At 32.5% G+C, this 17,226-nt stretch overlaps 3 protein-coding genes across 4 annotated transcripts; 1 reads left to right on the forward strand and 2 right to left on the reverse strand.

The window, feature by feature from the left end:
• The first annotated feature begins 1,318 nt into the window (after window positions 1-1,318).
• Window positions 1,319-7,812, forward strand: LOC105773634 (probable ADP-ribosylation factor GTPase-activating protein AGD14). Of its 2 annotated transcripts, none has more exons than XM_012595673.2 (14): window positions 1,319-1,631; window positions 1,993-2,101; window positions 2,717-2,778; window positions 2,925-3,012; window positions 3,147-3,208; window positions 3,286-3,382; window positions 3,559-4,032; window positions 5,084-5,752; window positions 5,838-5,999; window positions 6,080-6,184; window positions 6,299-6,382; window positions 6,762-6,903; window positions 6,994-7,039; window positions 7,282-7,812. In XM_012595673.2, exons 2-14 carry the CDS (start codon window positions 2,003-2,005, stop codon window positions 7,412-7,414), a joined length of 2,223 nt encoding a protein of 740 aa, XP_012451127.1. In that variant the 5' UTR covers window positions 1,319-1,631; window positions 1,993-2,002; the 3' UTR covers window positions 7,415-7,812. The 2 variants fall into 2 exon arrangements, with proteins under 2 accessions (XP_012451127.1, XP_012451126.1); XM_012595672.2 differs by having other exon boundaries at window positions 1,319-1,517.
• A 1,885-nt stretch (window positions 7,813-9,697) lies between these two features.
• Window positions 9,698-10,180, reverse strand: LOC105771739 (putative glycine-rich cell wall structural protein 1). The gene has a single exon (XM_012593141.1). The coding sequence runs from the start codon at window positions 10,178-10,180 to the stop codon at window positions 9,698-9,700; it is 483 nt and encodes a 160-aa protein (XP_012448595.1).
• A 5,144-nt stretch (window positions 10,181-15,324) lies between these two features.
• LOC105773606 (uncharacterized) lies at window positions 15,325-16,200 on the reverse strand. The gene has a single exon (XM_012595632.2). The coding sequence runs from the start codon at window positions 16,198-16,200 to the stop codon at window positions 15,325-15,327; it is 876 nt and encodes a 291-aa protein (XP_012451086.1).
• Between the last annotated feature and the right edge of the window lie 1,026 nt (window positions 16,201-17,226).

Genomic DNA, 17,226 nt, shown 5'->3' on the forward strand with positions numbered 1-17,226 from the left:
AAATATTGAAAAATTAATTATTTGAATTGGATTATATATAAAATTGTTAAAAATATTTTTAAAAAACACTTTAAAATAATATAAAAGATGAATGTTATTTTGATAAGATGAAGTTAAAAACTAAGAATCGTTTAAAATCCAAAGCAATCTACTTCTATCTTTCCTACGGCTGAAAAAGGAAAAAACGAAATCCATTGAAAAAATAAAAACGGCTGCAAGAAAAAAATGAAAAGAAAATTTAGAAAATCCCTGGATTTTCTCTTTCTAAATCCTATAACCTACATATAAATGGAAGGTGAACTTTCTTTCTTCACACGTGTTTTCACCCTTCTTTTCTTTTACTTTTCCTTTTATCTACAGTCTCCTATATCTAAAATTAAGATTTAATTTTTACAATAATTTGGTCCTTGTTTTTTTATAATATTTAGTCTAATTAAATTATTAATGTCGATTTTTTTAAAATATCATTTTAGCATGATGAGTTGGAATATATTTTTTAATCCAAATTAGCTACCAAAACTATTAACAGTGGTGCTAATTATTTGGACTAATGACATGATTTTTTTCATTTTTAGTCATTATAAAATAATGGTAAAATTGTAGTTTCAATTTCACTACTATGCTCATATTTCACATTTAGTCTTTATTTTTAATTTAATATAATTTAATTCTTTACTTTTATAATGACATTAGTTAGTTTAAAGAATGTACATCATTGTAAGTGATAGTTATCTTAATATTTTACCATCACATCCTTTGTATGCTAACAAGCATCCAAGGATAAAAAGGTTATTTAAAGTTGAAAGGTCAAAAGTGATTCTTTTTTCAATTATATATGAACACTTTGGCAAAGAGAGAGCATGAACATGACAAAGTGCCATGGCACCGTATTTTTCTACTAATTATGGTTGGATGTCAATTTTAGTCACTATACTACGCTTCAATTTAAGTTTTAATCTTTTTACTATAACTGAGTACCTTAACTTTTACAATGCCTTTAGTTAACCCAAATATTTTATTTTGATTAAAATGATTATGTAAATTTTAAGAGTTGATAACACCATTAAGTTTGTTTATTAAATTCATGTCCATTGTATTTTTATTTTTATTTTTATTTTATTTTAAAATGTGACTCCAATTAACTTTATAAAATACAAATTTTGAAAAGGAGAGGATTAGAAATGAGCATATAGAGCATAGAGGGACTAAATCCATCAAAATGCATAGTACAGGGATTTTATAGAGAATTTGACCTGTGTTTTATTAAGGAAAAAAACTTTAAAAATAATAAAGCGGTAAAGCAGCCATAGCTGTAGCAATTAGCAAAGCTACCCTCTTTCGAAGATCTACAATATTTTCTCTCTCCTTTGTTTCTATATTATATTTATATTTATATTTAATCCGGTTTTTATTGCTCCGTTATTTACATAATATTCTTGGAGTTGGATCGGAATTTATTGAATAAGAAGCCACCACACGTAAAGCTTGAGAAAATTCCTTTTTCTCTTTGATTCCTGGTCAGTCCTTTCTTTTCTTTTTCATTTTCTAGAGTTCCAAACACGTCACTATTTATATATTTGCGCTGTTTTCTGTTCTTAGGGTGGTTTGATTGTTCAGATCCATTGGTTTTGGTTAGTTGAATTCTTTTTTCTTGGTTTTTTTATATTGCCAGCAAAATGTTGGTCTAGTAAGGAAAAATAAGAGATTTGTCGTTTCGATTGTTTGATTTTGCTTGGCAGTGTAGGGAAGTTAATGTTTAATCAGTTCTATGGAATTGGTAATAATGTAGATAGAAGGATTCAGCCAAAAATGAAAATAATGTAGAAAAAGGAACTTTGGAGTTAACTGGGTTAGAATCTAGTGAATTTTTTTTTTGTGCGTCTGCTGGTGATTAATTATGATTTGGAGAAAATTCATGCGGACTTAATATATATATATATATATATATATGTACATTTAATTTCTATTTTTGTCTTTACTTATTTGATATAGGAAGAGTGTGATGGCGAGTCGACTAAAGGAAGATGAGAAAAATGAGCGAATAATTCGGGCTCTTCTCAAACAACCAGAGAATCGTAGATGTATTAACTGCAACAGTTTGGTATGGATTTCTTGTTTTCTTACAGATTGATGAAATAAAACTCTAGGAGTTGTTCATCTAGTAACTCTTTCGATTTAGCTACAGATATATACTTGCTTGTATACATAGGCTTTGAATTGATTGCTCGTTTGCAACTGTGATGTTGATGAAATCAATAATGCTTCTGGTCCGTTTGTGATTTATTGTATATTATTGATACTTCTATATTTATATCCCTGCATTAATGGAAAATTAACCCATTAATTTTGAAGGAAAATAAATGCAGGGTTTGCTGGGGTTGGTACTTACTTATGTCTAGTGAGAGTAGCTATATACGTTTGAATACTGTATGGATTTGTTACCATCAGAAAGCCTGATATAAGCTTTGATGATTTAAAGCCTTATATAAGTTTTGATGATTTCTGGAATCTTCACTCTTGAACCTTTTGGGAACTTCTAATTGTTCCATAAATATTTGTTTGAATATCCTCCCGAAATGTTGCTTTTGCAGTTCAAATATGTTTTTGTAGCATTTTCCTTATGCTAAGTTGAATGTGATATCTTTATAATGTGTAAATTTGGAAGTGCTTATACTTTGTCATAGTGTTGCTATTTGCTAACTTGTCAGCTGAGCAGGGGCCTCAATATGTTTGCACAAGTTTCTGGACATTTGTTTGCATCACCTGCAGTGGAATACAGTAAGTGTTCAAATTATTTTGGCACATTAAGTTTTCTCAACATATTGCCTGCTGATTAGCTTTTATCTGAGACACTAGTACCTCTGTGATGATAGTCAGACATCCTAGGTTTTCTAAAACTGGCTACTGGTTTAAATTGTTTACAGTCGGGAGTTCACACACAGAGTTAAATCAGTATCTATGGCTAAATTTACTTCTCAAGAAGTTAGTGCTCTTCAAGAAGGGGGAAATCAGGTAAAGATTAACCTTCTCTCTCCCTCTCTCTTGATAAAGAGTAAAAGGAAGAGATTTTTCATGTATGTAATTCTCTTTTCATTCTATTAATCCATTTTCTCATTCTTGTTCTTTTTTTTTTTCCTTATTTGCAGCGTGCAAAAGAAATCTATTTTAAAGAATGGGATCCACAGAGTAATTCTGTCCCTGACAGCAGGTTATCACTTAAAAATCCAATCTTTTGGTTCTGTCTTCATTAGTTACAATGTTTCTAAGCCAAAGTTTTGTTATCAGCAACGTTGAGAGGCTCCGTGACTTCATTAAGCATGTCTATGTGGATAGAAGATATAGTGGTGGGAGAAACTATGACAAGCCTCCTAGAGGAAAGATGGTAAGGTGCCCTTCCCTGTTCCTGTTTTAAATTGAATGTGAATCAGTTATGAAGTCTGGGATATGATATGATAGGCGTTGAATTTAAACGTTAGGTTCCTGCTTCTGGAGGAGGGAATTTTTATGCTGTTGAATCTTCAATTAGTGTTATGGTTTTTTGAATTTTGCACTGTGCAGGGTGACAAGGAAGACTTTTATGAGAATAGGAGGACAGATGGATATCAAGGAGGGTCCAGAAGTCCACCATATGAAGATACATATGAACGCCGTTTCAGTGAAAGGTCCAGTCCAGGAGGAAGAAATGATGACAGAAATTCTAGATATGGTTATGATGAAAGGAGAAGCCCTGGATATGATCAAGAAAGTCGACAATATAGTGACTACAGAAGTCCTGCTCGCCATGAAGTAGTCAGTGACTGGCGCCGAGAAGATAGGTTTGCTAATGGGAGGAAACCTGAAGATCATAGAGTATCTGATGGAGATCCAAAGTTGGAAGGTAGGTCACCTGAGCGACCAAAAGATCTAGAGTCATCCAGTCCCCCAGTGGCTCGTCCTGTTAGAGAAATTTTGGGTGAAAATGTAGTCCCCCTTCGTATAAGCGAGCCTCCAAAAGCAAATGGCAGCAGAATTATTGATGGCCCTCAAACACAGGTAGTTTCTGATGGTGCTTGTAATATTAGTTTAATGTTATAGTCAAGGTTTTGTTTTGATTTAGTTTGCAATGTTCACAAAACTTTTCTTTGTTTTTTTCTGTCATTCCTATCCTGCAAAAAGATAAGTTTTTCATTCTTCATCCTCTTAAAGCAATTTTATTTGTCTTAGCCTGATGCATTTTTTTTTCCAAAAGTATGTAGTTTCTGTTTGCTGCCATTTACCACAATTAACCACTTGGCACAGTTTCTATTCCTTTGAAATTTACTTTTTCTCCTCACTTTCTGCAAGTGTATTTAGAGTATTTGTCCTACTTTTAGTTTGACTTAGTAGCTCTTTTCCTGTTGGAATTCCATGTATGCTCTCTGATTTTCATTAATTTCCAAGTTATTCAGAATTATTGTCAATTTGATTATGATACCATGGTTCTTTGCCGCATCATCACTTTTATGATGTTTGTCATGATAATATCTACCTCAAAGTTAAATTAAGTTGTTTGCAGTCGAAAAATCAGTAAATGAATGTTTATCGCTGTTCAAAAATCATTATTGTGAACTTTTTGCATTTTTTAAGATTTTTTTCCTCCTAGTATTGCATGAAGGGAAAAAAATGTTGCCTGTTTTTCTGTACTTCTGCTCAACTTTTGTGATGGTACAGAGAAAGGAAATGGACTTAGAGGTGTAATCAAGCTAAGTTGAGCCGAACACAAATAGTGCCAAGCTCGAGCTCGACTCGAAATTCGGGGCTCAATACTTGACTTGAGCTCGGCTCGAGACATAATTGAGCTACTAGAGCTCAAGCTCGATTAAGCTTGCTTATTAGTTTTTGTACTCATAAAAATGTAATTTCATAAATAAACATATATTAAAATGAAAAGCTCAATGAGGCTCAGGAGCCATTCGAATCGAGTATTACGCTGCTCGAATTCAGCTTTAGCGGGTTAATAATTACCAAAACGAATTCAAGCATTTTTTTAATCGAACTCGAATAACTTGCGAGCGGCAGGATCTCATTTACACCCGTATGACTCACTATTATATTACTTTTGCAGAGAACTGCATCTTCTAGCAGCTTAGGATCTACCGGCGGGAATCCAGCAGAAGTTAAGCTGGAGATGACTGGGAGCTTAATTGATTTTGATGCTGATCCTGAACCTCCTGTTGCTTCCACAGTTACTCAGGCACCACAAACAACTGAGACTGAATCTTTTGTACAGACAATAAGTTCTAGCAATGACCAAAACTGGGCCTCTTTTGATTTTGCTTCTCAGAAAAATGTTTCTCAGGCTCGTTCAAATGTGAACACCCTGGACTCTGTTCTTTCTCAATTGTCAGTTCCAGCATCTGTACCCGGTGATCAATCAGGAGTTTATAGCAGTGTCGGTGGACAAATACCTGCCCCTATGGCCAATGTGAATGGAACACCTCTTGGCATCAACTCCAGTATTGCATTCACAGGGCAGATCGAAATGTCACCCTTTGGTACTGCTGCTCCTGCAGCTGCACCAGTTAGCAATTTCTCAACACTGCCTTCTACTGGTGCTTTGGCAGCTGCCCCTGGATTAATGCCTGTCAACGGTGGTAGTCCCCAGGTTGGTGGTTATAATGCTGGACAACAGCCTAATATGCAGCAGCAACAGACTTCTTTTTTCTCTTCAGCTGGTGGTCAGTCTACTACCCAACAATTTATTCCACCTGTTGATGGAGCTTCAACCAATCAGGTGGGAAGTATTTTCTAGTATTGTGGTATTTTATAGATAATCAACTCTTTGTTCATCTAACTTCACTTTGCACTTTTTATGGCAGCCATGGAATTTTGCTCCTTCACAGCATATGCTGGGGCCTTTGAGTGCATCAGTTGCACAAATACCTCAAGCTGTCTCAAAACCTACCCAAGATGCCACTTCTACAGTTGCATCAAAGCCTCCTACAGAAACAAAAGAAAGTGGAAGAAAGGAACTACCTGCGGTAATATCTCTTTAGGCCAAGGACATCCAAGTTCTTGGTTTTGAGGATTATTTATTGTGTTGGCCTCGTGGTTTTTGCAGGATCTATTTGCTTCAAACTATCCTTCCTATACTGCTGCTGCACCAGGGTGGCAAACTGGCCCACCACGTGGGATGGGTTTGATGATGCAATATAATACTGCAGTGGTACTCCTACATCATAAGAGCAATTTCGTTCATGAGTTCATTCTTTCATACTCAACTGAATGTCCAATTACTTGATGCATCACTTATATTTCTACATGCTTTTTGTTGTTACAGCCAATGTCTTCATTGCCACAGTCATCAAGGTCAATGAACCCATTTGATCTTGGCAGTGAGGCACCTCCAGTTCAAACTCAAACAGTATGTTATTCACATCTTTTGAACTATTCCACTGCTTCTGGCCATGACCGACATTTTTTTGTTGGTTTAAGGATGCTGTAATAACTTTATGACATACTTGTAATGCCGGAATGCTTCTCTTCTGCATTATTTTTAGAATTTAAATCTCATTGTTTCAGAGAGAGAGAGAGAGAAAGCAAGGTTATTTCTTTTATGCATAGTGCGATTTTGATTGTTAAATCTTTTATGCATGACGATTCATCCAATAATCACTTCCCAACCTACTTTTACTTTTTGAAATTTGAACACAAAGCTAGCTATCTCTCCTTGAACTTACCCAGGACTTGCTCATGTATGGTGTTTGACAATCTTCTTTATGTAAATGTTGCTTCTGGTGCAGTTTCCATCAATGGCTTCCTTACAAGGTGCACTACCAAATATGCCACCTCCTTCCGGCCCAGTGCGTACTTCTAGCCTTGGTACTCCATCATCAGCATGGATGTCACCTCAGTCTTTACCTTATGCATCATCAGTGGCACAACGTACAGCTTTTTACCCCTGCCCCCCTTTCTTCTTTTTACTTATTTTTATTTTGATCTTTTTGACAAGCTGAATTTTTCAAAAACTTATAGGGCCTTACCCAGGGGCACAGTTACCTAATAGCTTGCCACCTTCCAGGTAATTCATTCCTTATCTCTTCATTGCACGTGTTCGGTGTTTCTGCATGTACGCTGTCCAATGTTTCCTGACATTACTGTGCTAGCCCACGCAATGGCCATTTTATGTTTAAACTATTGTTCTGTTTTATGTTGTGGCTTCAATCTGGGTTACTGGCTGTGCCTCAAGTTGCCGAGCACCACCTGTTAAAAGTTAATTATAGGTTTATGTTCCTAATCTATGAAATATTCTATGCTTTGCAGCCATCATATTGGCGGTATCGGCAGTGAAGTCTGTTTTGGTTTTGTGAATACCGATCAACAGGTGGCTGGTAGATTGGCAGCACCAGCTGCCCCACAGCCATTCTCTTCTGTTGGGGGTAACCCGTTTGGCTAAGCATCCTTTCGCTGCCTGTAAAATTGATGGAAAGTTTTGGTTTTAGTTGGAATCATCCAAGCGCTGCTATAAGTTTTTCACTCTTGTTCATTTCGGGGTTCAAGGAATTGATGTCCGTATTGGCAATTTATAGTTAGTTTGAAGCTCATAACGGAAAAGCGAGGTGCAAAGCTCAAATGTAGCGATGGTACTGCAGTTAAGTTTGTGGGGATCTATTTTACTTTTTTAAATTCTTTTGTGCAGATATGATGTTTTATTCTAATTGCGATCAAAGTGATCTGTGTGTTTGCCTACAAATTTTATGCCCCCACCCCCCTCCTCGGTGTTGTATGATTTTGCAGTTGCTATTTGTAACTTTGTAATGTAATAATAATATTTTTAAGAACTTGCAATCGGCATTTTTGTCTTCTGCATCAACCGTACCATTAGACTCATCAACAAAGTTATTTTTTTTTAACTTTAAAAAGGTAATAAATATTTGTCCTCCAACTTTAAAAATATTTAATTTTGTTTTTTAATCTTTAAACTTAAACTTCTGTTGTTTGTCAAATTATTCTCAAAATATATTAGAAAAGTTAGTGTTTGTTAATTTTGTTGATGTGATATATTGTCATAGTGATGTTACGTCAATAATTAATTATTTTTAAAGTTTAAAAATTCACAAAATTAGAAAAGTATTTTTAAAAATTTTATAAGACTACTTAATTGCAAACATAGCATACATTGTATTCAAACTCATGTCCCTCCTGTGTTGAAAACAATATTTATAATTTTAATAATTTTTGTATTGAGGATTTTAATAAAATTTGTAATACAAAAGTTTTGCATATTTAATAATTTATGGAAAAATATAGTAAAAATAAATTTTACATAAGCTTTATATGATAAGAAAATTTTTCTAGAACTAATAATATTTTTGAGTTTCCATATACAATTATAAGTATAAATTATAAATAATGTAAATTGAAAAATTAAAATACATCTAAACTTTATTACAAATACAATATTTTGAATTTAAAATCTTTGTTATATTAAATCAAAACTTGATCCATGGTGTAAAGGTATTGTTATCAGTAATATGAATTGTGATCCATGGCGTAAAGGTATTGTAAATCTATCGTTCCGAAATCCAAATTTAGTTATGACCTAATTTTGCTGCTATCATTAATTTAAGAAATTTCTTTTATATACTGTGAGTGATGTTTTTAGATTTCACAAATAAGATTAGAGGATTGATAAAATACTCAATAAAAATATAATAAGATATTAAAAGTAAATATTTAATAAAAACACATTAAGTTTTTAAAGGATAAACTATCAAAATAATCACTTTTGTTTACCTCCGGTTATATTTTAGTCAAGTTATCCCGTTGTAATATTTTAGTCACTAAGTCGTTAATTGTTGTTAACGGTGTAATCGTAAGCTGACATGGCACGTTAAGTTATCATTTTAAACAAAAATTTTAAGTTAATTTAGACAATCGATCGCTATATTTTTTCGTTTTGAGTATTTTTTTCTTTTATATTTTAACTTTCTTTTTTTTTCTTTTATTTTCTATTCTCTTTTGTTTCTTACTTTATTTTCCTCCTTCTCCATTTTATTTAACGTAGTTTTTTATGTTTTCATTTGTTAAAACTAGTCTCTATACTTTTTATTTTTGAACAATTTAATTTTTTGAGTGAGGTGAGTTTGTGGACTAGTTTTTGCAAATGGAAAGTATAAAAACTATGTTAAAATAAATGAAAAAGGTAGAAAAACAGAGGGAGAAGCAAAAGAGAATGGGAAAAAAAAGTTAAAAGAATATAAAGAAAAAAATTAAATTACTCAAAATGAAAAATATAGGGACCAATTGTAGAATTTAACCTTAAATTTTCTTTTGAAATGATGATTTAACGTGACACATTAGTTTACCATTACATCGTTGACAGCAATGAACAGCTCAATAACTAAAATGTTATAACACGATAACGTAAGTGACTAAAACGTAACATTTCAAACATATATAAGTGACTAAAATGTAATCTGAGACAAACAAAAATGACTAATTTAACAATTTATCCATTTTAAAATCACTTATAAAATAAAATAAAAATACATTATAAATATACCAAATAATAACCCATAATTTAATTACAACTAAACATTTGTTGTTGTGTGGAAATATTATTAAAAGTGAAGGCAAAATAAGGACATTAGTAACTAACTAAAATTTATTTTTTGAAGCAAATGTGGTCGGAAATTGAAATAATAAAAGTGTGAATTGGATTGAACAAGTAATTAATTCATGTTTTCTTCTCTTCTACACGGTTGCCCTGGCTGCCTACATTTCCTGCTCGGCCGCCGCCGCCGCCGCCAAATCCTCCTCCACCGAAACCAGCACAGCTCCCAAAACCTCCTCCTATCCCGCCTCCACCACCACCTCCTCCTCCTCCCCCACCATAGTAGTGTCCTTTATCATTTTCCTTATAATGCTTTCCAAAGGCACCAATTCCACCACCACCACCACCACCATTCTGAACATAACCAGGACGTCCAAAACCAAAGGTGAAGCCTACACCCTTGCCGAAGCTAAAGGAATGTCCAAAACCAAAGCTGTTCCCCCCTCTAAAACCACCTCCGCCAATTCTCCAACTGGGGTTACCATCAAAAAACCATTCTGGCTTCTTCTTCTCCGCCTCTACCTTCCTACCCTCAACACTCTCATATCCCACCACTACCATCAAACAAACCCACAACCCAACCCAACTTAACTTATTCCAACCCATATTTCAATGCAATGCAACGCTCTCCTCTTTCACGGCCATACTAGCTGAGCTCACCATATGTTTATAAAGCTATTTCTTCTCTCTACAAAATTTTTTTAAAAAATGATAACCATAGTTTGGAAGCTTTACCGCTGGCTAGCTTTAAAACAATGTTCCACTTTTACGTGATTTGATATTGGTGTTTGCATTCAAAGCCACCATTTGTCGAGAATCACGTTCTACCCATTACCCAACCTCCAAAAGTTGGCATACCATGCATGCATGATTTTAAATTAAATGGGAAACCCCATAAATGAAGATGCAATGCAAATATTCATCTTCATTTTGACTGCTCACATTACAAAATAAGCAGCTTTAGCAACTTAGAAAGAATCGGTCCTTGATTAGCTTTTGTTCCTAAACTTAATTGAAAGCCTCCAATGATCGTCCGATTCAGGTTCATCTCCTCCTCCGCCCGAAAAATCCAAACCCTATAGGGTTTATACTCCCCTTGGAATTTCCCTTTGTATGGCCTAATATGTATTTGTGATGTTTATTCTCCTATTTACCGCAATCTCTTACATCCATTTCGGTTCTATTCACCTTTATTTCATAAATGTAAATATATGCTATTAACAAAACCAGTGATTGAATTAGTGTTACGAGTTAATTGGGTATTAACTCGGTTAGAAAATAATTAATATACCATTTTATTAAATGACTATTATTATTATTTTGGTGACGTTTTGTTTTTCATATTTTTAATGATTTTAAATAAAAGAACTAAAATTAACATAGCTAGAGGATTGAACTTGTGTTTAATAAATTTATAATTACTTTTTTACCACTACCGATAATGATTCTTAAGTAAACTTTAAAGAAAATAATTTTAACATAAAATATTTTCTCTCATCAAATTGTGTATATAGATGATTTTACCAATTGAGTTGATATCATAAGTCACCTCGACACTAACTCATAATTGATGACAACACTATAAAATTAAATAGGTAAATACATGTAATTAAGAATATTAAACACACTCCAATTGTTTTCTAGCTTGTACTATTAAAATAAAGCTTTAGTTGAAGTGGTAAATTTAAGGTATTGTAAATGTTGGTGGCATAGGTTCAAATCTTGTCATATCTAATATTTTTATGGGTTTTATTTAATATAAAGATGAAAGTACCATTGTAATAATATATCTTATTTTAAATATGAATGGACATTATAATAACCGAACCGAGTTGGTATCTGATTGACTTGTAACACCAACTCAGTTAGGTGGTTAAAATCTTAGTATAGATACAAACGATGTGGGTGAAATGGTTTGTTTAATAATATTAAAATGTTGGTGGTATGAATTAAAATATCACGATATGTAAATTTGTTTTTGGTTTTATTTGAAATATAAAAAGACAAAAATACCATCGTAATAATATAACTTATTTTATATATGTGCATTTTAGTAATTTCTTCAATTGAGTTAGTGTTCGGTTGACTCGTGGCACCAAATCAGTTAATGATTTAAATAACAGTAAGTATATATATACAAACAATGAGAGTAAAAACAGTTTATGTAATAATATTAAAATGTATAAATAATATTAAAATAAAGTTTTTATTGAAATGGAAATTATCTTTTAAATATGTTGGTGGCATAAAATTCAAATCTAGTTTTATTAAAAATATAAAATGACAAATGGACCATTGCAATAATATAATTTATGGAAAATATTTTCTCACGGTCCGCAACTTTTCTTCACACTTACGGACCACAAAATATTGGGTAGAAACTTGTTTACCTTTTTACTCGGTTAAACATTTATACCCGTAAAAACCATATATTTAGAATATATATTTGTGTTTAAGAATAATATACAATGAATAATAAAACGTAATAATTATTTTATTTTAATATGGTACATTGGTTTCAAACCATATCTTTTATTTTTATTCAATGTTCTTGTCTTTTAAATACATGGTATCCATATATTTACGCGTGTGATAAATTATTAGTACTTATATATACTTGTATATTATTATTTAAAATGTTATCGAGTTGGTATTACCCATCAATCGGATTATCGAAAAATCATTCCTATTATAAAGTAACAAATATTTTTGATTTTATATTTTATATAAAATATAAAAAAATGTACATGATGAAATTTAAACCTAAAACACCATAATCTTAAATATTTAAACTTTACCATTTTAACCAAAACCTAATTTATTCGTTACATTAAATTTTTTTATAACTACTTTAATTATGTGTATGTATTTTTATAGATTTACCAAAATATAAAAATATATATAAATATCATCAAAATAATATTTATTGCTTTGTAAAAAAATGGTAACCCTCAATAGTATATATCCAAACATTGTTATGTGTCCTATCTTTTAAGGATTATTATCTTATACTTAGTTAATGGAGTAAAAAAAAATTCCACAAGTGGGTCTAAGATGATACCATTTATTTTTAAAATGTAATTAGGTAAGGATAATTATTTGACACACATGCAGTGGAAATATTAAGATTTTTCATGTGTTATAGATTCGACAAAAGGTCTTAGTCATAACATAAATAACATAAAATGGATTGTGCAAAATCCATAGTTTTTTATTTATTTATTCTAGTTATTCTAGTAAAATATAAATTACATGGAAATAAAAGATATAGGAAGAAAGAAAAGAATAGAAATAATATTTGGATTCTATATCATAGGAACGGAAATAGGACTTCTGTTTTTCATTGTTGATTCAATACAATAACAAGATTTTTTTGTTACAACAAGTTAGATCGCAGAATCATAGAAAAAATGAATTATTTGAGTTGAAAATAAAAAAATGAGCCCAGTCGGATACTAAACAGGCCGCCGTTCTGTGAAAATTGGAAATAGAAAAGTCCCCTTTTGCGCGAAATCAAAGTGATATTCTTCCCTTTTTTTATTTGAGATATTTCTTTAGCGCCTTTGTTTTATTTAAAAATATAAATGATATAGAATATAATATAAATGAAATGAAATTACTAATAAAGGTTCTATATCTCTATAGAAAAGTTGGATGTATCTATATAATCAATCTATATCTATATCTACATCTATATAATAATAATAATATTTAGAATCTATATATTATGGATTAGTAATACTCGACCAATTGTCCAAAAAAAGTCCATTTCCAAAAAAATACGGAAATGGGCCTTTTTTTCAAAAATAACGAGAATGGTCCAATTTTTCTAAAATGCACTAAGCTGGCGTCGTTTTCAAGGGAAAGTCAGAAAAACGCGTACAGCTCCATGCTTTTTTTCCCTTTTGACCTGTATAACGCGTCCAGGTCAGCGCGTTTCATATGTGCATGTACAAGTTTCATATGTGCAATTTGTTATTCTTTTTCTTTTTTTATTATGGTCGTTTTGTATATGCTAACAATTCTAAAATGCAACACGATTAAAGATCTCAAAAGGTAATTTTGTAATATGAGAAAAAGTTAACAAAATATTAAAAAAAAATAGAAATTGTTTTGTAAAAAAATTATTAAATATGGTGTAACGTTTAATCTTATGTTGTTAGTTAAAAGAAGAAGAAATCTCACATTATCTACGAACAAGCTGCAAACTTATTCATGAGTTTATATATACACATATCTCACATCTCACATTGCTTAAGAAAACAAAGGAAATGAGACATATGATCTATATAAAGTTTTTGTAAGTTTTATTTCCACGTTAATTGATGGCACCAAAAACTTAAGAGAAAAATAGTGTTGCCACTTTGTGTCTATATAAAGGCTCATTCTTGTAAAATTTCAAAAAAATTGACCTATTTTTGCAATTTTAAAAAAAATACCTTTTTAGGAAATTTAGTCATTGGAACACGGGCAAAAAAGTGCTGACTTAGAAGCGCTTTAACAAAACGCGCTGACCTAGATGCGTTTTACAGGTCAGAGGGGAAAAAAGCGTTGAGCTGAACATGCTTTTCTGACTTTTCCTTGAAAACGATGCCAGCTCAACACGTTTTAGTAAAATCGGACCATTCCTGTTATTTTTTAAAAAAGCGGTCTCTTTTCGTAATTTTTTTTAGAAATGAGCTTTTCCTAGTCAATTGGTCATAATACTCTATATAAACAAATAATAATCTATATATAACAAAGTAAAAAAGGGTTTTTTTTCAAGCCTTTCTTTTTGGTGCTGTAACATAGTAATTATCTTTTCTCAATTAAGAGAGATAGTTGAGTCGACTAAAGAAGTTATATTTTAAAAATAAATAATAAATAAAGAGGACATATGACAAAACTCAATTTTGTTTGCGTTCTTAATAATTTTTCATCGCCAATATACTAAATAAAAAAGAGGACATTTATATTTTTGAAATTGTTTATATATTTTATATATTTCCTTGAGTTTTTTAAAATTAGGATTAAGTCAACAATATTTGTAATTTTTGAGAGTTAATTTTTAAAATTATGACTAAATCAATATAATACGTAAAAGTTGAGGGTTAAATTTGTTATTATACCAATTTTTTAACTGCTACGTTAATTGAACTATGTACCGTGGATGCTTAAATTGTAAGTTTTTATTTTGAGTCACTAAAATAAATAAATAAAAAATTCTTTGGATGAGTGTATAGTTTACTAAAAAACAAAGGGATAAATCTCAAAATTATACATGAACTTTGGTCTAATGTGCAATTTTATACATAGACTTTGATTTTGTGCAATTTTATACATGAAAATTTGATTTGATACAATTCTCACAAATTATTAACACAATTATTGATTTAGCATCATTTTATGTTTATATATTGCATACATATATAATTATATTTATCAAATATAAAATAAATTGATGTATTTATTTCTTTAAAATGTGTATAATTGAATTAAAATTAAATTTTCATGTATACATTTGAACCACAATCATTAAAACATGGTGGGCAGCGACTCGAATCCGAAACACGTTGAAGTTTTACCCTACTCATTGAAAATTTAAAACTTCTCAACAGAAAACACTAAAGATGGAAAGCATAGAGGATAGGAGTCGAAAGCAACCTTTGCAGTGTTCATTGAGAAGGCTGAACTTCATTTAAAATTGAAGCTACGCAACGACCAAATGCCCCTTAAAATATATATATATATATATATTCGATTTTGTTCTGTCAAGATTTACATGCGTAATATAATACAACATTCATGACTGTTTCAAGAACAAGAACCGAAGAATACATTGATATCAATACAGGGATTTCCCACATACAGATTCCCCTGCATATTCTCAACTCAAATACACACTCAACTACCCTCAACCCTATGTTGCTCAACAATGCCATCATTAAGCCTGTTTGTCGTCTTCCTTCCATAAGCTTTTTAGCTTTCCATAGTGAACCAAGTCCGTCACATTCACTCTCCAATACTGCTATCACGTTTGCCATGTTCCCCACCACCATTACATGTGCGAACATCACGCAAAAAGGTATCCCTAGCAACCCCACAACACCCCAAAACCCCATTCCAACTGAGCTGATTCCAAATGTGTAAAGCATCTTTGGTGCCACTGCTAAACCAACCACCATTGCTCCAAACAGGCCTAGTATAACGAGGAGCTCCCAAGACCTTGTGTGGAGAAGCTTAATCCAAGCCAAACCGCTTCTCATGAATAGCCTTCTTCCATCAAGGTGTATGCCATTGTAACTATCTGAAACTGCTTGGATGGTGGCTGCTCTTCCAAGAAGAGAGAACGTAATGGAAGAAGGGGTGCATACGATGATGTGAACTAGTGTTTTGGACGGGAAATTTGGCAGCCCGTGTATGAATAAATTATCTGTGATTGTTATAGCTGAGGAAGGTATTTGGGGGAAATGGTGAAGGAGAAAATGCGATAAGAAAAGAGAAACTGGGAGCGGCGAGAAGAGGAAAACGGAGATGGAATGGAAATGAGTAGGGTGAAGAAGGATCACCCTAATGGATTCTCTAAAAATCTCAACAGTGTTCATCAGATAGATGGAGTCAAGAACTTGTGTTGTTCTTCTTGCCATATTCTATGTAATAATATTAGAAGCAAGAAAGAAACATAGATAGCTGAGTGAATGTGAGAATTAGTATAGGGGTTAACCAGTGACAAGGAGAGTATAATAAGATCAGATTGCTGATTGCTTGCGTGCAAATTCATCATGATTGAATAGGTTTGTAGGTCGGTCGTGTAAAAGTTGGTTGTTTTTTTTTAAATGGTTTTAATCATATGAATGAGAGGTAACGTGTTGGAATCTTGATATTTTCTCAATATATAGATAGTTGAATCTATAGCTGTTGTTTTGGAGCCTTAAAGGGGGCGTATGTTATGGCTGGTAGTTGCCTAGTAAACCATTGGTTTGGCCTTAAGTAGATGTGTATGCTCGTTCGAGAGCAAGAAAGAAGATAATTGTGGGGTCAAAGAGAAAGGTTAAGGTGATAATTTTGCCTTGTTGTAATGAGGTTGTGTAATGATTGTGGGAGGGAGCTGATGCCTGAAATATTGCAAAAGGGAGAGAAAATTTTAATACCAACTTGGGGGGGATTAACTTGAAAGCAAAGGCAAATTAGACATGTGAGAGCGTGGGGGCCAATTGAGGACCCAATGCCAAAGCTAAACGATTAATGTCAAAAAGTTGGAAAATGTTAAAAATGAAAAGTTACTAGCCACTGAAGAGCTATCCCAATTTGTATTAGATATGCAAATCTGATCATATGTCAATCATGCATGTGTTAGCTCTTTTCATGCATACAGCTTGGGGATTTTAACCAGATTCCTTTTGCTTTTGATAAGTTTTCCCCTATATGTTGGTGAGGTAAAAGAAAATGCGGAACTAAAACAGAGCCTGGACTAAGGGCAACTTCTTCACTTGGACTAGTAGTAGGGATGGTGAAGAGGTGATATGGGGATTTGCCTCGATAGATGGTTCATGGCTCCAAAGAAAACTACCGACAGGCAGCAGTTGCAACCCTTCCAATCGTACATTCTGATTACAGAATTGTAAAACAAGAGAAAGAGACCTTGCCGTTTCGAGGCTACGTGTTTATCCCAC

This window comes from Gossypium raimondii, chromosome 6, assembly GCF_025698545.1.
Source record: "Gossypium raimondii isolate GPD5lz chromosome 6, ASM2569854v1, whole genome shotgun sequence".
NCBI classification, from domain to species: Eukaryota; Viridiplantae; Streptophyta; class Magnoliopsida; order Malvales; family Malvaceae; genus Gossypium; species Gossypium raimondii.

Excerpts from the sequence above, each read along its gene's own strand:
- LOC105771739 (XM_012593141.1), bottom strand. The coding sequence starts at position 10,180 with ATGGGTTGGAATAAGTTAAGTTGGGTTGGGTTGTGGGTTTGTTTGATG.
- LOC105773606 (XM_012595632.2), bottom strand. The coding sequence starts at position 16,200 with ATGGCAAGAAGAACAACACAAGTTCTTGACTCCATCTATCTGATGAAC.
- LOC105773634 (XM_012595673.2), top strand. The coding sequence starts at position 2,003 with ATGGCGAGTCGACTAAAGGAAGATGAGAAAAATGAGCGAATAATTCGG. Across the intron at positions 2,102-2,716 it reads GTATTAACTGCAACAGTTTG|GGGCCTCAATATGTTTGCAC; the intron begins GTATGGATTTCT and ends TCAGCTGAGCAG. Across the intron at positions 6,904-6,993 it reads TGCATCATCAGTGGCACAAC|GGCCTTACCCAGGGGCACAG; the intron begins GTACAGCTTTTT and ends AAAAACTTATAG.